Source organism: Pecten maximus, chromosome 11 (genome assembly GCF_902652985.1).
Source record: "Pecten maximus chromosome 11, xPecMax1.1, whole genome shotgun sequence".
Taxonomy (NCBI): Eukaryota; Metazoa; Mollusca; class Bivalvia; order Pectinida; family Pectinidae; genus Pecten; species Pecten maximus.
This window is the reverse complement of record NC_047025.1, coordinates 1,045,664-1,067,802: the sequence shown is the minus strand read 5'-3', so window position 1 is coordinate 1,067,802 and position 22,139 is coordinate 1,045,664. Positions and strand designations below refer to the sequence as shown.

The following is a 22,139-nucleotide window of genomic DNA, read 5'->3' as shown; positions in this document are numbered from 1 at the left end:
ACGAATCTTTCCCAAATGTCTTGGATATAGGCTTTTAAGAAAATATCGACTGTTAATATCAACAAAATATGAAAATCAAAAATAATACAATCATTATTGTTTATTACAATACATTTTTCAGTTTGCCAAACTCGTCCGTCGTGATATGAAATACTATATACAATCATTCATTTTCCACCACCACATATTTCTTCTGTGCTGTAAGTCTGAGGTCAATTTCAGAGTCATCACTTGATGAGCAAGAGTCACTTGAATCGTTATTGTATGCACCAAGTCCTGGGAGAATACCAATAATTCTAGCAGTATCACATCCACCGTTCAACACAGGGGCTGGTGAATCTGTCGCAGGGTCTGCAATAACAGAGGTTGTTACATTAATATAAGTTGATTCTAATTATAACATTACAGTAATTTAAGTTGATTCTAACGTTACAGTAATTTAAGTTGATTCTAACCAATGTTCTTGTCAAATATTCTAAAATCTTTAGACAGCAATTTCTCCATGGCCAAGAGACACAGATACTTGGTATCCGGCCAGTAGTATTTTCGAATAAATAGCTAAAAAAATTCATTTCAATGAAAATATTATGGTAAAGATCAACTATAATAGTATCTGCTTAAATGATCAAGAACAACTTGAAATGTCGCATTGGAAGTAGGTGCGAAATACAGGCCCATTGGGCCTTTTGTTAAAGTTTGATGCCTAAACATAGGACCTTACAAGCCATGTCATATGACCAGAAATTAGTTGAAAACTGGATTATATTTCCTTTGTGTGAGGAGCATGCAACATTAGGAGTATTGTTTAAATCTGGTGACAAGCGTTGTGTTCTTGTGAAAAATTGAAGTTGATTCCATTGGAGAAGCTTGCAGTGCACATGAAGCTGCTAATACTGACCGCCTAGTAAAATTTATTTTAGTTCAGTCACCTTATAAGAGAGTTATTTTTGTTTGGAACAACATTTGGGTTCTAGTGACATTGAGGCTATATCCCACTTCCTGTTTCTCAAAGACGTTTGCCAAAGACTAATGTACTTCTTGAAAGAAGTCATTCTTGTCGTTAAAACACATCTTCGTCAGCCGCTTGGCGTGAGTGGGGGTATCAATATCAGTCAGTGATCGCCTTTCTAATTTAGCGTCTATAACACTCCCAAAACTACCAGGGACAGATTTCACTCAGGCGACAGCACATAAGAGGATTAGTGATGAAGCATCTTCACAAGATGAGACTTCCAACAGAGATATCGACCTCCATGATATTTCAATGGCCAAAGCAATCCTAATGGTCAATTGGAGAAACCTGATGCTCGACTCGACAATTTTGACATTGAACAAATTCAATCTAGCTAATTTGGAGTGTAGAAACATGCAATGTCCTTCTAGAAGGATTGAGCTCGACCTATACAAACATAAATTTACTAATATGGGTATCCGTTATTCAATGGGCTTTTATGATTATCATTGACATTTTCAAAAGAGCTGCTCAACTGTGTTAATATGTTACAACATGCTTTTTTGCAACATTTTCGCAAACCACAAGCCTCTATTGTATGAGCATTCTGAGAGCAGCATGTATACTACAGGTTTTTGCCCATCTGTGTGCGATAGACGACATACTTGGGGGGGAATGTACCCAAAAAATCATGCACCAAATGTTTTTCATAAGTTTTAGTTTTTGAGAAGAATTAAGCCATTTAAAACATTTTCGTCTCACAGTATTTGACTCCTGTGATCTTAAATGAAGGTCAACATCACTAATTTGAACAGACTTTGTAGCCCTTCAACCAAGCAGGTTGCAGACTTAATATCAGGTCTCTGGGCATTTTGGTAATTGAGAAGAAGTTGTTTAGCTGATTTCAGCCTATTTGACCCCTGTGATCTTGAATGAATTCTTTCATTCATAAAGATATTTTAACCGATTTGGTGCATATTTCCTCTGTTTGGCCCACGTCCCTCAGAACATATACATGGACCAAATCCTTTTATTCCTACAAAAGAAAAAGATTTTAAAGTAATAATTATATATAGTGGCGCCCAATAGGGGACTATTGGGCGCCACCCCTCCAGTCCCTGAGGGGGCAAGACTAGTTTATACAAAATTGGTGCTTTTTCACCAAAGGATACTCCACATCAAGGCTGAAATCAGTTCAGTGGTTCATGACTATTACATGTAGTAGTGTAAAGTTGACGGACATAGGAAGAAGACACTATACCATGGCATAAGTTCACACCGGTCCTTCGGACCAGGCGAGCTAAAAATTGAGATTATTAAAAAATTACCATCATCAGGAGATAGTTTCCTCTTCTTGCCATCGTCAACAGAGTCGGACCTAAAAAAGAGTTCAAATCTTTAAGATACAGTATACACACCATTCTATTGAATACATTTTACAGTGGAATATTTCTGAACCCAGTCATCAACAAAACTTACTCTCCTTACACAAATCAAAGAACCACATGTTCTGGTTTATTAACATGGTATTTTATAGAAAAATCAATGAAACTTCAAAGTTTAAAGTATTGGTAATCCTCACTAATAATTGTGGTTCAACTAAAAATTTACAAATATCCACACTATAAAAACATCTGGCCACAAAATCAGTCTTAAATCTAAGAACAAATATGCATTTAAGTTTTAAGATTTTACTTAGCTAAGACCGCAAACTTAAGTGGATCATGAAATGTGCTAAGCATATCCTTAGCTGAGACTAAACTTAAATAAAAATGTATTCACTATTGTGGCAATTTATCTGCTGTCCTGACTCGATACCTGTACAAACACACGTGTACAATCGACCATGGTACCTTGAGGCGACCACAGTCATGTGTGTAGAAATGGTCGGGTGTGGTACCTGTTCGACGGATTTAATTGAATACTATGAATAGGAAGGAAGGGGGATGGATAATAGTTTGAGGAATACAGGGTATTCAACAAATAGCGGTAATCCAAAATTAATCTAAAAATAATATACATGTACCAAGGATGCGGTCAGGACCAAGAGAACGGTTCGATGAATAGGGGCACAGTATTCAAGAAATGCGGCTTCAAGTAACTGGGGTTTTACTGCACTTTCGCATATTGACTGCAGATTTTAAGTGATTATATCATTAATGATTCATTAGGTACAGCTCTTCTTTATAAAAATATTAAGTCAAATATTTGTTTTTATTTTTTGATCATTATTCTTTAAAATTAATCATTGTTGTCAAATTTGAATATCAAAATACACTTAGTAATAACCTGAGGTAATTAACATCAATATATTAAAGGGACATCACGGTAAAAACGTTGTAATTTTCATTGAATATACGCGTTTTGTTCCTATCCAGTTATGTTTCTGTGCTGTCGAAATGTTTACAGTCAATCCCTATGTCCAGCTTGCCACTTGATTTAGTTGGGAATCCCCCTCTAAATTTAGCGCGGAAATTATTTTTAAATCATCACGTGACTGTTTTGAAATCGCGGCAACACAAACACTCGATAGTTTACAAGGCGAAATATTCCATCTGGGATAACGATATTATACAGTGGTTTAAATGTTAAATAACACGTTCTGTATATATTCCGGCACACAAATTTATGTGTAAATAAGTGTAAACACTGTACATATACAAAATGTAGTATAGTGACAGTAGCGATGTTCTGGTACAGACTGTATAAATATTACTGAGTTTATGTAACTATTACCGAGTTTGTGTATTACCGAGATTGTCATGACCTACTATCCAGCAATCAAGCAGAATACGAGCAGCGTCCGTATTACTGCTGTTTTCATGTTTGAACTGTATTGTACTGCTTCCCCAGTTTAATTCTAGGATTATGTTTGATCCATTTTCCCATTATTCTCTTCATTGCGGAAGCTGTTATCGTTTTCAACCGCAGTCGATTCACATTGGAAGCCATTTTTGTTTTCAGGTTTTTTAGTGTGTTGTGCGCAAGCGTGTTATCGTATATGTCACAAAATTTGCATATTCAGACTATTGATCAACGAATTGTGATAACCTTTTTATAATTAATAATTGATGTTTTTTATGTACATATATCATCAAATTCGAATGGTTACTGTTCATAAGGATATTTGTTTTAAAGATATACCCAATAATATGAAAAAATACAAAATAAAAATTGGTTTACCGTGATGTCCCTTTAAGTTCCAGTGGAACATTCCCTACATGCCACAAAAAAGTTTGTTTAGGCACTTCCTCCTTCAATTCATTTTGGATGTGGAATGAAGAGCTCCCTCATTGGAGGTTTCAGGGTTGACATCTTAAATCCAAACTTAGACTTACGACTGCTTCATGATCTACTGAACAAACCACAGGGATTTGCCTCAAATTTTCCTATCCATGGTCCATACACAAGTATAAAATAGTATATATATTTTTGAGCTTTGCGAAAGGAAGTCCCTGTTGTACAAACCATCAAACTTCTATAGTATATTTCACATGATGTGAAGTACAAATATACAATAAAACAAGATATATTACTATACCCGGGTAGCGGTAATGCATATATAAATCGCCAATATATGTCACAGCTTTTAAGAGTCGAGATATATATTTTTTCTAAGAAAATGATCTACATACCCCTTCCGTTTGACGGCTCCAGCTAAAAGTGACATCTGAGATTTTTTGTTTTGTGCAGCACCAATCTGAGGTTTGGCTGAAATTTTTCTATCGTCGGACATCTTCCCTTCTGTTACCTTGGTAACTGATGCATCCTGATCAAGGTCAAGGCTAATACACAGATAATATATATAGATGTGCCGTAACATTTACTCAAGGACTTCATTAACAACTAAGAGACTAGAGGGAATATCAAAATCTGAGAAACACAAACCACTCCAGCAGGGACCAAACAAAACACTGTGGATCTAACTGTTGTAGTCTGATGATCTGCCGACAGAGCTATCACAAAAAGTAAATAAGCAACATTTTCAACAGGGTAACACACTTTGCACAGGATACAACCAGGGGCCTGTTTGTTAATGTGGACAAACCGGTTCGTCAGGTTTTAAATGTAATATTTCAAACATATATCTTGACGGACCTGCAAATGTTAATACAGGCCTTGGTAGTCTTTGTCAAGGCTCGTCTGAAAACAATATAAAATCACCAGGGCCATCTTTATTTCATAAACGAACAATACCAGTCCAAGTGGTCTAACCGTTTGGACCCTAAAAACGAAAACGGCCAAACAAAATCTAAGGGGAGATAATTTGCTACAGAAAAATTACTTCCTTTCCTCAAATCATTCCCCCCTTTTAAAGCTAAAAATATGTTTCATTTCAAATTTGTCCAATGATCTGTTAAACTCAACTTTGGAAGGTATAAAGAAATTAGCAGTCAGCAGCAAAAATATACATAATGTTTTGTTAGTTTTTGAAATTACATGTACCTGTATTTCTGAGGTTTATTAGATCTCATGAATTAAGCTGCCTAAAATGCTACAATAAATATCGGAAGTATTATGTATATATTTTTATGAAATTTTAAAGTTTTCTCTTGATTTTAAAACACAAACATATAAAAGGGTCTGTCTGTGAGTAGTAGGTTGGGTAACCTATCAGGAATGATACAATATACTTCACTAATTTTCTAAATTTAATACGACGGCATGTGGAGAAACAGTAATATTTATACATTTCACAGGATACTTCAATTTCTTTTAAGATGTCTTTTTCTTCTTTGTATCTTGCCTTTAAGATGTCAATTTGATTCTTTGATACATACTCCAGAAATCCAGCCTCATCCTCATCTAAACCCTTGACGCTGTTCTCTACAAAAAAATGCAACATATCAGTTTCAAATCCGAGTTCCATTATCCAATGATAGAAATACCAGTAGGTTTCACTGTTACGTAATCTTGATGTTGTTCGCTCCTGAAGTGTACATGCCAATTATCCACCTTTCCTAGCTACTCAGACAAAATTCCTTCACATGAAATTTTTTCACATGAAACTCACATTAATTTTTTCCATGTGAATTTTTTCACACAAATTTCACATGATTTTTTTCATGTGAATTTCAGGTGGATTTTTTTTCACTTGAAATTCACATCAAAAATATTCACATGACATTCATGTGAAATTTTTCATGTGAAATTCATGTCATGTGAAGAAATTTTGCCTGAGTATAATAAGCTCAACAGTAGACCTATTCATACTTAGCATGGTTTTATTGTCAGATTATTTGAAGTAATCTTAAAAATTTACCACCGTGACATTATTTCATATGATTTACACAGCTTGCCGAGTTTAATTTGCAAATCTTTATTTCATTTCAACAAATTTTATTTCTCAGAGAAAATAATTCTGAAAGAAAAAGGATTGAACAACAGGCATAGCCTATGTAAGTTCTCTCCATTTAGTAACAATGAGTATATACATGTTACCATCATTCATATAATATATAATATAGTGAGATATCAGTTAAGTAGGGACAACTCTGAGTCAAGTATAATTAGTCGATTTTATTTAATGTATTTCATCCAGTTTATTTTTAGAATATTTTAAAATCCTGTAACCAAAACAGGATTCCCTCCGCCTATGGGATACCGACCAGTAAAGATCTTTAGACAAGAAAGAGTCTTCAGTACTATATTATCTACCAACTCACCTGATGTGAGCTGTTTAAGCAGTTTGTGGTGAAGAAAACTAATGATATATTATAGTCAGATCATGATCAGCAATTAGAAGCTTTGAGCATAATAACTTCAGGCCTCATGGTTCATATAAGAAGTTTTTTTAACAGGTCTGGGACAGGGACAGAGTACACAACAAATACATGCTTTAAGTTCAGAATGGCATTAATGAAACTAAAATGATTTATTGGGGGAAAACTTACTCAACTTATGTGTTTCCTCATATTCCTCTTCTTGTCTCATTTTCTGTTCCTGTAGTTTCTCAAACAGAGATCTGTTATCCACAACTTCCTCCGGACATTCTGGGAAGTTAATACAAAATATCAGTGAACATCAGTCACAATACATCCGCTGTATTACAGGCACATTAACTATATATGTAATAGGGTCATACATTCAATGATACCTAATAGTATGTATTGGTAATAAACAGTTTTGTTTATAAATATTATTATTTTAATCATTATGTGCTATTATAATGATTGTCATTTATGGAATTACTCCATTAGATTAGAAAAACGCTTTTCCATGCGCACGAGTATTATAACGGCGTGCACGTTTCTTTGTATTCGTAATGTACATGTATATGTGTGTGTGTGCGTAAATAGTAGTCACCGACAGACTGGACATGTGACAGTTCTGACGGACTTTGACGAAGGCGTTTGATTGGTTGGATGTTGTTTTCTTATGTTTTAGTAAATGTTTCTTTGTGTTTGGGCAGTTTTGAATTTGCCGTGGTAGATGGTGGTTTACTGGTTTGTCTTGGTTTGCCCGCTATATATGTTCATCATGGGTAAGTTAGTTTTATTTGAATTCATTTGGTTTTCCCCCGTGTGGTTGACAATCATGAGTGATCGAATGATGTGGTTGACAATCATGAGTGATCGAATGATGAATTAGTGTTTTAATGATCCATTGAATAATGTGTTTTATCATATACAAGTATACGTGTATACTATTCTGACATGATTGTTATGTTGGAATAAAATCATATAATATTAAATTATAGTAAAGCAATCATCAAGTATTTGATGTGATATATATATATTTATATGTATGAGTTATCATGTATGACATTCTGTATTATCTTTTATTGTAGTTTATATAAAAGGCGATTCTAGACTGTGACGTACTAGGATTGTGTGCCTTTGCGCAAATCAGCATTGATACACAATACGTGTTGTAAGTGTATTGTTAATTTTTACTGAATATATGATATATATTTGATGTTCTGATTTAAGATAAATCCATATATATATATAAATATTAAGTAAAGTGAAATTATATCATTTCGCTTGTATTAACCCCTTCTACCCTAAGAAACTTTAGTGGACTCTGCCATTCATTCATTATTTGAAGTCCAATATGGTCTGTAGGGGCGAAAGGGTTAAATGTAATTTGTCTAGTGAGTGTGAGTTCCGTGTATGTGATGGTCGAGTAGAGATTGTATATTTTGTATCTTTGTATGTTTCAGAATGATTTAAGTATTTATTGAAATCGTCTTCAATAAATGTGAGAATTCTACAATGAACCCTGCGGTGTTGTCTTTAATCTGACATTTACATCCGCTACATATATACATGATCAGTTAATACAAAATATCAGTGAATATCAGTCACAATACATCCACTGTATTACTGCAGGCACATTAACTATATATACATGTACAATGTCTTTAGCACATTTAATATACATTTATTGTATAAAATAACAAGAGATCCTTGATTGACCTTAGCGCCCATCCAGCACCAATCAATGTTCTTTATCAGTTCTATGAAATACTGCTCTTTTCTCTTCTTTTTCCTCTTCCACTTAATCATTTGATAACATGGGAGTCTATTTATGAAACCTAAGAAAGATCTAAGACAAACTTTCTGAATTGTATCATTTAATCTCAACTGACAAAATCCAAGATGGCTGTCTGTCGGCCACTTTGTTTTCCTGATCAAATTGAATTGACACAACTAGGAAGAAGGAGAACTTACATGTGAAGTTTGAGAAATATCCTTCCAGTACTTTACAAGAAATTAATATTATGATTACAAACTTCAACTGTCAAAATCCATGAGGGCTGTCTGTTTTTTGCTTTACTGATCAGACTCAATATTGAATTGGAACAATGAGGGACCAAGAGGAACCTATATATGAAGTTAGAGAAATATTCCTACAGTAATTGTCAAGAAATAGCAACATAAATATAAGAAGGATTGTTCAGGGACAGATGAACAGCGCTAGCAGACGTTGGACCATGGGTCAGACATTGAGCGATTTGAATAGCCCATCATCACAAAAAAATTATTTGAGACAAACTGCGGTATATTTTTTATCATAAAATCTATCAACTAACCTCATAGCTGTAGATCATATATATATCAGGTAGGTACTTTAAATTTGATATGGTTACATATATGTTTTAGACATACATTGTTCAAAATATTGCTGTTAATATCATAATTATCATTTGATGGACATTTTGTTTATGTTTACCCAGAGGTTGATCTTCTGTCCTTGTTTTTTCCCATTCCTCTTGTCGTTTTTTCCTGGTGCTGTCAATTTCATCCTGGGAAACAAATGACATCATTGACATTCCGGGGACATCTTTTGATCCTCCTCCCCTGCTCATCTTCTCTATGTTCTGTATTCTCTGAAAGCATGATACATGGATTAAGCACAGTATATATTATATGATTATAATATACAAGAAAAAAATAATAAAAGGTCCAATAACAGTGTCTGTATTTGATTTATTATGATTGCACGTCATCAACAAGCTATTCAGGTAGGCTTGGGAGCCTCTATGGGTAATTCCTGCAGATTTTGTAATGGTGTATGATGAAAATAATTTTATGCATTTACATTGTAAAAACTGTAATCTTTTTTCTTACAAATTGAACTGCATATTTACACTATATGAAACTTACTCAAAGACCAAACCTTGGTTTGGTTTGTTTTTTGTTTAACGTCTCCTATTAACAGCCAGGGTCATTTAAGGACGTGCCAGGTTTTGGAGGTGGAGGAAAGCCAGAGTACCCGGAGAAAAACCGACGGCCTACGGTCAGTACCTGGTAACTGCCCCACGTAGGTTTCGAACTCGCAACCCAGAGGTGGAGGGCTAGTGATAAAGTGTCGGTACACCTTAACCACTCGGCCACCGCGGCCCCTATGACCAAACCTACGCATACCTAATGACAATATGTACCTATAAATAGTTTTAACCAATTGTAAAGTACATACTGTATTGACCATTGCGCATGCCCAACAACATATCTGCCTATACCTAGATTTGGCAGGTGTGCCTGTAGCTATTAAGTGACATGTCAGGTTTTGCCCACCCTGCAATTCGTTAAATGATTTTTGAACTGTAAAAGTACAGATGAACCCCTAATGTAATAACATGCAAATTTTCAAACTATGTGCCGGCAAAGTTATGGTGAAATCAAATGAGTGTAATTATAAGGTGAGTGTCCTGCAATGATTTTGTATGCTCTACAATTTATCTATTATCATTATTTTTTTTAGATTTTTCTTTCAGTAACATAACCCACTGGTGCTCGGTTTTGGGGATTCTGAGTAACCTCAGTAAACAACCACAACACTATAAATTAAGTATTCATATACATTTTAAAACCTTACAAAACAAAATCGGGGTTATCGATGTATAAAATTGGGGTTATCGATGTATAAAATTATACATCGATAAGCTCGATTTTTATAAGGTTTTAGAATTATGAAATCTTAATTTATAGTGTTGTGATGTTATATTTATTAGCATTTATTAGCATAAATAACGGATGCAGGCTTGTAGCCTCTATATCCATATCAATATCAATACATGTACATAGTATAATATAAATATTTCCTATGTAATTAATGGCTTTATATTAGTTCCTGTACATTCATGAATAAAAACGGTTATTTTTCCAATGATCATCTAACATTATTTCAAATTTTATGACAGAATCAGCATTGACAACAATTTGTGGCAAGCTATTCCATAAATTAATAACTCGGTTACTGAAAAAATGTTTCCTTCCATCAAGACGACATCGTTTTTTGAATATTTTCTTATCGTGACCTCTGGTTCTACTCATCTTGTCCATTTGGAAAAAGTTTTTTGTTATTCTACTATCGTATATGTTATTTACTATCTTAAAAACGTCAATCATATCTCCTCTGGTCCTACGGTGCTGTAGCGTTGGGAGATTTAACCGTTGTAGCCGTTCCGGGTACGAGATATTTTTAAATCCAGGGATCAGTTTTGTTGCCCTTCTCTGCACATTTTCAATGAGTTCTATATCTTTTACTTTTGATGGGTTCCAAACACTTGCAGCATACTCAAGGTGGGGTCTAACTAGAGCTTTAAATAGCATTTTGAACATGAGTTCGTCCAGATACACGAAAGATCATTCTGGAGTATTTTAACATCCTCGCTATTGCGTATAATTATTTGTCTGTATAATTTGGTATCATCAGCAAAGAGCGGCGATTGGGACACTGGTAGATCGTTGATATATACAACAAATAATATTGGGCCCAATACACTTCCCTGGGGGATACCACTCATTACCGGGTACGATTTAGAGGATTCTCCGTTGACTATTACTCGCTGGCACCTATTTCTTAAGAAGTTTTTTATCCAATTAACAACCTGAGGGCTAACACCATATCCTGACAATTTCCTCAATAAACGTTAGTGTGGCACTTTATCAAAAATGCCTTCATGAAATCCATGTATATAACATCTAGCTCCCCGCCCTCACTCTCACTTTTTGTTTCCATGTATCTTTGCTATGTCCTATGCTTTTTGTTTATTAATTTCAAAGTGTCTTTATTCAGGGGTGGATTAAGTTTTCCAGATACTGGGTGGCATTTAGACTTTCTCTTTGGTATATATTTGTTTGCACTTGCTTCAATAATCCCTGTAAAAGTTTTATACATTTCATCTATGCTGCCATTGAGTATTCCATTCCAGTTTATAGGGACGTCGACATCATTTCTCATGCTTTCGAAGTCGCCCTTGTTGTAATTCAGACGATGGGTTTTATTCGCAGAAGGAGTTTTATTACAATGAAATTTGAAGATCAAAACCAAGTGGTCATTACTTCCTACTGGGCTGTCGTACTTAATTTCTGTGATCATTTCATCTTCATTTGTTAATATTAAATCTAAATACTTGGCTCGCTTCCTTTTCTCATTCTTGTAAAATCTGTTGTATGTTGGCAAAGATAATTGTCCCTTAAACATTCTACAAAACTTTCGCTTTGTTTGTCATTACCAGGTGACCATGAATTCCAGTCTATTTTCGGCAAATTAAAATCGCCCATGATTAATAAGTGGCTATATTCCTTCTTTGACGATACCTTATCTAACAGTTTCAGTAATTCCTTTGTGTTTTCCTATGAATCTGAATTTGGACTCCTGTATATGCATCCGACCAATAGACAATTATTTCTTGAGAGTTTTATCTTAACCCAAATACTTTCCTTAAATGTGCTTCCCATGTCTACTTCTACTCCATGATGTTCTGACTTTATGTGCAGCCTGACTCCTCTCTGTCGATCTCCCGAGTTCTCATTTATGAAAAGGTTGCATGGTATCCTTCAATTCTTAATTCAGCTTTGTTTGGCAAAACCCAAAATTCTTTGGATATATTTCTGTAATCCCCATGATATGTGTGTTGTCTAGCAATTAAGTTTATCCTTGATTTTAACTTGTCTAATTTGTTTGAAAGACAATCTACGTTTGTGTAAATACAGCTAATTATAAATAATGTTGAGAATTTTGCAATTTGGTGACATTATCCTTCTGATTTATTCCTGTTTTCTGAATCTTCTTACTTTCATGTCCCAAGGGGGACCTCTTACTCGATACGTGTATTCCCCCGATCCTTGACTATTTTTCCTTTTGGCTTCATCTCTAAGTTCTGATTCCTTCTGCCTTTCCTGTTTGGTAAGGTCATTGCTTATAGAAATCTCCTTATACCTTCCATCATTCTGAAGTTCTTTGATGTTGTTGAGGAAGTTCTTTTTATCTTCTACTGAATTAAATGCAGCAAGAATCGGTCTTGGTCTGTTTTTAGAATTGTCCTTTTCCTTATCAATTTCCCAATTCTTGTCATTCTTGTTACCCCATTAATGATAATTATATATGTTACTCAGAACCCCGAAATTTTGCACTGCTTTATTATCGATTATATTCAACTGATTAACGGTTTAACAATAAGGCAATGAACAGCTTGCTGCATTAATAATTTATATATTATTATCGGTTATGGGACCCTCAGCTGGGAGTAGTGTATACTATATGCAGCAGGGTATATATGAATAAAAGGACTTTCCAAAGCGCATTGTAAATATAAATTAAAGGCAGAAAAAAGTGTATTGTTACCGAATAAAAAATATACCTTTTTTCAATAAATCCAATTACTGCAAACACGTAAGACCACCAGCTGATCTCTGTTTTCTTCTCGCTGCAGGTGCTTGCTATTTTTCACTCGACGGCTTTCGTATGCTTAATTGTTCCCATGTAATCTGTGTCTGATTAAAACGCAAATGTGATTTAGAGTAAGTTTTAATTTCAATACGCATGCGTATTTATGAAATTGTTTATTTCGTCCCCTAAATGTTTGATTTTCATTAGGTTGTAAAGAGATCAACAGAGCGTCAGAAAGATATAGATTGCGAAAAAATAACATAAACACTTCACACAAACACCATGAGCGAAGCAAATGTAGACGATGTGGCCAAAAACAAATACGAAATGATGGTACAAGATGGAAAGAACAGAACAAAGATATACTGCCAAAGATGTCCATCTATTATTCTTCTACCACAGAAAGCCATCATGAAGGAAAAAGAGGTGATCAGAATATATTTAGGTTTAGCCAGATTTTCCTGCTCTGGTATGAAGTCCCTCCCCTTGCCGATAGTGTATAAATTACAATTCCCGATGTGATTCACATCGGACAGTATATAAGCAGAGACGAATATTTCCTGATATACAAGTCTGTGATATAAGCTATGATTATAATTCTCTCGGATAAAAAACACGTAAAAACAAACCTGCATCAACAAACCTGCATATAACAGTAGCAATGCTCAAGCAAAGGGCAGTTAACTCGTATCAATATCTTAGAAACGCTTAAAAACACGTACCCCAATTAAAGGGTTTAGTATCCGGAGGATTTAACTGTCTTTATCATTCTGTACAAACGCATAAATTACCTAAAAATATCCATAAGGAATCCTATTGATTTAACTATGTTTCGTATGTTAAAATTGGCAAAAGGGTAAGGAATGCCGATTTTTTGAAAAACTGAATTATGAATATTACCGTGATTCCGGCCGAGTCAAACGGCGTGACCATACTGGCTGTATTACTTAGGCATTTCTGATTTTTTGGGTATATAATGATATGCATGACAATCCAGGGAAACACATGCAAATGTCATTTATTCGAGACGGGGGTCACTGAAAAACATCGTAAAATCAAAGATGGCGGTCGAAAGTAGCGCCGAGAGACCCTGATCACAGCGGTACACCATACACATTTTCTCTCTAGTTTTGTATGGAATCCATTAGTTTGAATTACATGTGCAGCGAACAATTAAATCAATTTAAGCATCAATATTAAACAAATGAAACGTTTACAATAACAGATGAACACACCATTTCATTGACGAAGACTCAACATCATATCGTACTCCAACATTGTTAGAGGTTTTACACAGCGAGATACTTTTGACAGGCGCCGTGTAGTCGGCAAAATAATATCCGATAGAAAAAGAGCCGACCAGCGGCCTCTTATGTTATAGGAGTACGTCATATCGAAGTCAACTTGACCTAGTTTTGAACATATACGCATTCACAGACTTATTTTTTGTGTCGACTGCAGTTTATCACATGCCAACATTACTATCATTTGTTTATATATAAAACACAATTAATTAAATCGTGTTATAGCTACACTGAGGTGTTATTACTACCTTGTTAAGATATTTGAATATATATACTTTCAGTTTCACTTGTTAAAATTTAAGAAGGGCAGTAACTTCCACTTAGAATGGTCATAATGGAACATTTTACCTAAAATATCTTGCATAAAAATAGAAGAATGTTTTGTTTTTAGTTTGAATATTACAATTGGCCAATTCTTACACCATTTATACAAACAAAATCATATTCAACTTATCAAGATGCACGGAGTACGCGTTTTTTGTATATTTGAAAAAAATGCCATTTTAGGACAGTGGATTTTCGTGTTTTAAAAATCGCATAGAAAATTTGTTTTTCAACCGATTTCCAATCTGTTTTCTGTTTTGTAATGAGAAAACATAGATAAACAAAATAAGATACAGTTTATATAAACACATATTAAGGAAAAAAATGGTTGAGCATTGCTAATAACAGCATTCCTTTGACAATAAATGGTAAAATTGAAAACGAGCAACACACATGGAGATATCAGTTCAAACATACTGCCATCTTTGATGCAAGTGTAAAGGTCAGTTTTACTAATCAAAATCAAACAAATTCAGAGTTGTATACCTCGGTGAGCAAGGTCCAACATTCTTAAATTGAATCATTACACCAAGTTAGATGCACTTTCTTCGCAACCCTGGCAAAAAACTGGTTAATGTTTTTTTTAATCAGTAGTAGCTTCATATATGAATGGACATAAAGCATCATCTCGAGAGTTCTCTCAGAAGTATGATGGCGGATTACGGAGACATCTCTGAGTAGTATGATATTGATATGTGCAAATTAAAGATTTCCAGATGTGACGGTAGGCTAATACATTGCTTAAACTGAATTAGAAATGTTTAATTATTCTAAATATTACTCCAAATTACGCGACATCCGGATTCGCTATTTGTAGCATTTTCGATGTTCATTGTCCGTCGTCCAGAGCTACATTATTGCAGCTACTTCTCACATAGTTCAAATCAAGAAAACCTGTTACATTTGATACAAGCATACAATATCAGCTCCCCTGGTCTGATGATTAGATCTGGTGAGCTTATGCCATAGCACGGCATCCGTCCTCCGTCGGCCATCAACATTTGCTTTAAACGGTGACTCTGACCCTCAAGGGGCCAGAGGGGCAGGGTCCAATAGGGGAAATAGAGGTAATGCATTTAATTGGCTACTAGTTAGTGGTAAGTTAAAAATGGATTTGAACCCAATTTAGTCAGAAACATCCTTAGGGGAAAGGGAACAGATTTTGCATAGATGGTGACTCTGACACCCAAGTGGCCGAAGGGGCGGGGGCCCAATAGGGGAAATAGATGTAATTAATTTAATTGGGTACTAGTTATAAAGTTACGAATGGATTTGAACCCAATTTAGTCAGAAACATCCTTGGGGGAAGCGGAACAGATTTTGCATAAATGGTGGTTGTAACCCCCACTTGGAGCCAGAGGGGCAGAACCCAATAGAAGAAATAGAGGTAATTTAATCCCTTTAAATCGCTTCTTGTATAAGTTTTTAATAGATTTAAACCTAATTAATTTGGTCAGAAACATCTTTGGGAAAAGGGGAACAGATCTTGAATGGTGACTCTGACCCCACTGACTCTAATATAAGGGGATGGGGCTCTATAGGGGAAATAGAGGTATGTAAGTCCTTTAAATCGCTACTTAGTCATAAAGTACTGAATAAATTTTAACCAAAGGTCAGAAACATCATCAGGGAAGGGAAACAGATTTTTTCAGTAGCATCTTTGACCAATCCAAAAATATGCCCTGGGGTCTTTCCCCACCCCTACATACATACTTATTTTCTTTGATATACATGTACCTTAGAAACTATTTAGATCCCCACCCTATAACCATATAAAGTAATGTTGGGCATCGAGAGATAAACACAATCCTGATGTAAAAATGGGCTCAGGGGTCTTTCCACACCCCTAAGGATCTACCAGTAGTGTCTTGGTTATATTTTTGAAACTGTTGAGATCCCCATCCGATAACCATGTATAGCATAGCTGAACGTTAAAGGATAAACACAATCCTGATGTAAAAGTAGGCCAAAGGATCTTTAAAGGGTCTTTCCTCACCCCAAGGGACTTGGTTTCTTTAAACACAACCATGTTGTAAAAACAATCCCTGGGGTATTTCTACGCCCTTAGAGAGTCTGGACTTCTTTTCTTATTATATTAAATCAGTTGAGATCCCTACACTATAACCATTTATAGCATTGTTCGAGATTGACAAATAAAGCTAATTAACGAAATGAACATGAACATTGTTTTTATATTTGGTCAAATCCAACCAGGTGAGTGATACAGGCCCATAGGCCTCTTGTTTACAAATTAAAAACAGTAAACTATATTTTTTCTTTTGACTCCATCGCACACCGATAGGATAATTAGATGGCCTAGCCTCCTACCCTCCTACCCTCCTCCCCCTCCCTTGCGACCTATATAATCATCAATATGGCGTCAATGCAAGTCAAGTGTGAAATTTTGACCAGCATAAAACGTAGGTATGTACGGATGGATGGAATAGAACACAGATACAATCATAGCTTTTAGCTCACCTGGACCAGAGCCAGTGGGTTTATGCCATGGTGCAGCATCCATTGTCTGTCAACATTTCATTTACAAGTAATTCTACATCCTGGGATTTGTGAAATGTGGTCTGGCATTTGGGGCTGGGCAATGAGCCCCAATGGGGGAATGAGGTGTCTCCCCTGGGCAGGAGGTGAAGCCCAATGACAATTAACTTTCCTTCAGCATACTGGTCCTGGAATTAATGCTTTAGGATGAATTTGTTTTGGAGCATTTATTGGATTGTATAAATGGAGGTTGTGGCTCCATTGGGGCTGGAGGGGCACGGCCCAATGGGGGAATTGAGGTTAATCATTTACATCGCTACTCAAGGACAGGATTCAGTAAAATAAAATAAACAAAAGACATTAACTTTTTGAGAAATAGTCAAATTGTAATGGTGTTGGGAAAAGATCAATTGTTGATGGGCTGATTTAATTTAATACCTGTTCAAACAACTTGTAATTGGTGAATGTTGAAAGTACTTGTTAAATAAATTCTTCTATACATTACTGAACATCTATAAGAACATAAAGAAGAATCTATACTTGTGGTACAAAATTGTCATCATTAAGATATTTTAGATATTAATCATATTATTAAGAATTAAATATGATATTTGCTTTTTTTCAGCTGTTTCTTCCTCATATGAAAAAGAAGCCGAATGCAGCACCCGAGGATGGGGAAACACTGAAAGAATTCTGGCTGGTGGAGGATATGTTTACCTTTGAAAACCTTGGCTTCACAAACACTGTGGATAACATTAAATACCTTATATGTGCAGATTGTGAAGTTGGACCAATAGGCGTGCACGACACGCGACAGAATAAACACTTTTACATCGCACTGGACCGGGTGAAACATGCAGACTAGAACACTACTTAATTAAAACATCAGTTTTGTCGGGGTTGAAAATTGATTTTTACCCTGGGTTCAGGAAAAACTACATTCTGATCACCCATTTGTATTATTGACCAAAAAAGAATGTTTGAAATTTAAATTGTGCTGCAATTTCTAGCTCACCTGGTCCAAATTAAAGGGCCGGTTAGCTTATATGGCATGGCACAGCATCCGTCGTCCATTGTCTGTCACCATTTCCAAAAATAACAATTTGTCATGAACGATTAAGTGGATTTTGATCAAATTTTGTCTTAATCATCCTTGGATGAATCGGAACTAGTCTGTCTATACAGTGTGTTTGACCCACAAGGGGCCTGAGGGGCAGGGTTCAATAGGAGAAATAAAGCAAATTTTTCAAAATTCTTCTTCTGTAGGAATGAAAGGATTCGGTCCATATATGGCTTGAATCATCTTTGAGAGAATATTAACCAATTTAATATAAATGGTGAGTCTGGCCCCAAGGGGCAGGGCCCAAAGGGAGAAATATAGCAAATTCTTTAAAATCCTTTTTCTTCTGTAAGAATGAGAGGGTTGGGTCCAAATTTGGCTACTTTGTTGTGTGGGATATGTAGCCACACAAAGGGACCCTTGCTGGCCTGTCAGTTTTCCAGTTTGTTTTTAATTGTCTTTGGAACTAGCACATTTATGTTAGTTAAAAGAAAATATTGACAGAAATACATGGCACTGAGAGACGGATCCCAAAATGGGAAAAGTATTTGTAATATAAGTTATGAGTGTTTTCCCTTAATTACATAAATGCCCAGGTGAGTGATACAGACCCCATGGGCATCTTGTTTTGTAAATGACATACAAATTGTGTTCTTAGTAAAATTTGTGTAATTAAGTTATTTTTAAAGTCTTAACACTTCTACGTTAAAATACTCAATTGAGATGAGAATTCCCAGTTGATTAAGAAGTTATGTATCATTCATTAATTATGTCACGTTTACTTTGATAGGTAACTTGTTCAGCATGAAGGATGTATACTATAATGTTAATTTGTGGAGTCTTCAGTCATACGTCATGTTAATATAGAGATGGCCTCAAGTCATGTGTCATGTTACTGTAGGGATGGCCTCAAGTCATACGTCATGTTAATATAGAGATGGCCTCAAGTCATGTGTCATGTTACTGTAGGAACGGTCTCCAGCCATATGTCATGTTACTGTAGGAACGGTCTCCAGCCATAAGTCATGTTACCGTAGGAACAGTCTCCAGTCATGTCATGTTACTGTAGGAACAGTCTCAAGCCATATGTCATTTTACTGTAGGAACAGTTTTCAGCCATATGTCATGTTACTTAGGAACAGTCTCCAGTCATATGTCATGTTACTGTAGGAATGGTCTCCAGCCATACATCATGTAACTGTAGGAACAGTCTTCAGCCATATGTCATGTTACTTAGGAACAGTCTCCAGTCATATGTCATGTTACTGTAGGAACAGCCTCAAGTCATATGTCATGTTACAGTAGGGACATTATCCAGTCATACGTCATGTTAATATAGAGATGGCCTCAAGTCATGTGTGATGTTACTGTAGGAACAGTCTCCAGCCATACATCATGTAACTGTAGGAACGGTCTCCAGCCATAAGTCATGTTACTGTAGGAACAGTATCCAGCCATATGTCATATTACTGTAGGAACAGTCTCAAGCCATATGTCATGTTACTGTAGGAACAGTCTCCAGCCATATGTCATGTTACTGTAGGAACAGTCTCAAGCCATATGTCATATTACTGTAGGAACAGTATCCAGTCATATGTCATATTACTGTAGGAACAGTCTCAAGCCATATGTCATGTTACTGTAGGAACAGTCTCAAGCCATATGTCATATTACTGTAGGAACAGTCTCAAGCCATATGTCATGTTACTGTAGGAACAGTATCCAGTCATGTCATGTTACTGTAGGAACAGTCTCCAGTCATGTCATGTTACTTAGGAACAGTATCCAGTCATGTCATGTTACTTAGGAACAGTATCCAGTCATATGTCATGTTACCGTAGAAACAGTCTCAATCCATTTGTCATGTTACTGTAGGAACAGTATCCAGTCATACGTCATGTTAATATAGAGATGGCCTCAAGTCATGTGTGATGTTACTGTAGGAACAGTCTCCAGTCATACGTCATGTTACTGTAGGAACAGTCTCCAGTCATGTCATGTTACTTAGGAACAGTATCCAGTCATGTCATGTTACCGTAGGAACGGTCTCCAGTCATATGTCATGTAACTTAGGAACAGTCTCCAGTCATATGTCATGTTACTGTAGGAACAGTCTCCAGCCATATTGGAAGTCATATTTTAAGACATTATAGTGTAGGACTGTCTCCAGCAATAAGTTTAGGGGGACTGTCTCCAGTAATAAGTTAGGTTATTGTAGGGGGACTGTCTCCAGCAATAAGTTAGGATATTGTAGGGGGACTGTCTCCAGTAATAAGTTAGGATATTGTAGGGGGACTGCCTCCAGTAATAAGTTAGGATATTGTAGGGGGACTGTCTCCAGCAATAAGTTAGGATATTGTAGGGGGACTGTCTCCAGCAATAAGTTAGAATATTGTAGGGGGACTGTCTCCAGCTATAAGTTAGGATATTATAGGGGGACTGTCTCCAGTAATAAGTTAGGTTATTGTAGGGGGACTGTCTCCAGTAATAAGTTAGGATATTGTAGGGGGACTGCCTCCAGTAATAAGTTAGGATATTGTAGGGGGACTGTCTCCAGCAATAAGTTAGGATATTGTAGGGGGACTGTCTCCAGCAATAAGTTAGAATATTGTAGGGGGACTGTCTCCAGCTATAAGTTAGGATATTATAGGGGGACTGTCTCCAGTAATAAGTTAGGTTATTGTAGGGGGACTGTCTCCAGTAATAAGTTAGGTTATTGTAGGGGGACTGTCTCCAGCAGTATGTTAGGATATTGTAGGGGGACTGTCTCCAGTAATAAGTTAGGATATTGTAGGTGGGACTGTCTCCAGCTATAAGTTAGGATATTGTAGGGGGACTGTCTCCAGTAATAAGTTAGGTTATTGTAGGGGGACTGTCTCCAGCAATAAGTTAGGATATTGTAGGGGGACTGTCTCCAGTAATAAACTAGGATATTGTAGGGGGACTGTCTCCAGCTATAAGTTAGAATATTGTAGGGGGACTGTCTCCAGTAATAAGTTAGGTTATTGTAGGGGGACTGTCTCCAGCTATAAGTTAGGATATTGTAGGGGGACTGTCTCCAGTAATAAGTTAGGTTATTGTAGGGGGACTGTCTCCAGCAATAAGTTAGAATATTGTAGGGGGACTGTCTCTAGTAATAAGTTAGGTTATTGTAGGGGGACTGTCTCCAGCTATAAGTTAGGATATTGTAGGGGGACTGTCTCCAGTAATAAGTTAGGTTATTGTAGGGGGACTGTCTCCAGTAATAAGTTTAGGGGGACTGTCTCCAGTAATAAGTTAGGTTATTGTAGGGGGACTGTCTCCAGTAATAAGTTAGGTTATTGTAGGGGGACTGTCTCCAGTAATAAGTTAGGATATTGTAGGGTGACTGTCTCCAGTAATAAGTTAGGATATTGTAGGGGGACTGTCTCCAGCAATAAGTTAGAATATTGTAGGGGGACTGTCTCCAGCTATAAGTTAGGATATTGTAGGGGGACTGTCTCCAGCAATAAGTTAGGTTATTGTAGGGGGACTGTCTCCAGTAATAAGTTAGGATATTGTAGGGGGACTGTCTCCAGTAATAAGTTAGGATATTGTAGGGGGACTGTCTCCAGCAATAAGTTAGGATATTGTAGGGGGACTGTCTCCAGCTATAAGTTAGGATATTGTAGGGGGACTGTCTCCAGTAATAAGTTAGGTTATTGTAGGGGGACTGTCTCCAGCTATAAGTTAGGATATTGTAGGGGGGCTGTCTCCAGTAATAAGTTAGAATATTGTAGGGGGACTGTCTCCAGTAATAAGTTAGGATATTGTAGGGGGACTGTCTCCAGCAATAAGTTAGGATATTGTAGGGGGACTGTCTCCTGTAATAAGTTAGGATATTGTAGGGGGACTGTCTCCA

General features: G+C 36.2%; 2 protein-coding genes across 3 annotated transcripts; one reads left to right on the top strand and one right to left on the bottom strand.

The window, feature by feature from the left end:
* Positions 1-80: 80 nt before the first annotated feature.
* LOC117338158 (PSME3-interacting protein-like) lies at positions 81-13,183 on the bottom strand. Of its 2 annotated transcripts, none has more exons than XM_033899382.1 (7): positions 13,047-13,183; positions 9,131-9,287; positions 6,847-6,945; positions 5,658-5,779; positions 4,588-4,721; positions 2,281-2,330; positions 81-351 (listed from the first exon to the last, which is right to left on the bottom strand). In XM_033899382.1, the coding sequence occupies exons 2-7, from the start codon at positions 9,264-9,266 to the stop codon at positions 164-166; spliced, it is 729 nt and encodes a 242-aa protein (XP_033755273.1). In that variant the 5' UTR covers positions 9,267-9,287; positions 13,047-13,183; the 3' UTR covers positions 81-163. The 2 variants fall into 2 exon arrangements, with proteins under 2 accessions (XP_033755273.1, XP_033755274.1); XM_033899383.1 differs by having other exon boundaries at positions 13,031-13,160.
* Positions 13,184-13,305: 122 nt separating this feature from the next.
* LOC117338160 (guanine nucleotide exchange factor MSS4-like) lies at positions 13,306-18,935 on the top strand. Its single transcript, XM_033899385.1, has 2 exons — positions 13,306-13,501; positions 17,825-18,935. The coding sequence occupies exons 1-2, from the start codon at positions 13,358-13,360 to the stop codon at positions 18,062-18,064; spliced, it is 384 nt and encodes a 127-aa protein (XP_033755276.1). The 5' UTR covers positions 13,306-13,357; the 3' UTR covers positions 18,065-18,935.
* The last annotated feature ends 3,204 nt before the right edge of the window (positions 18,936-22,139 follow it).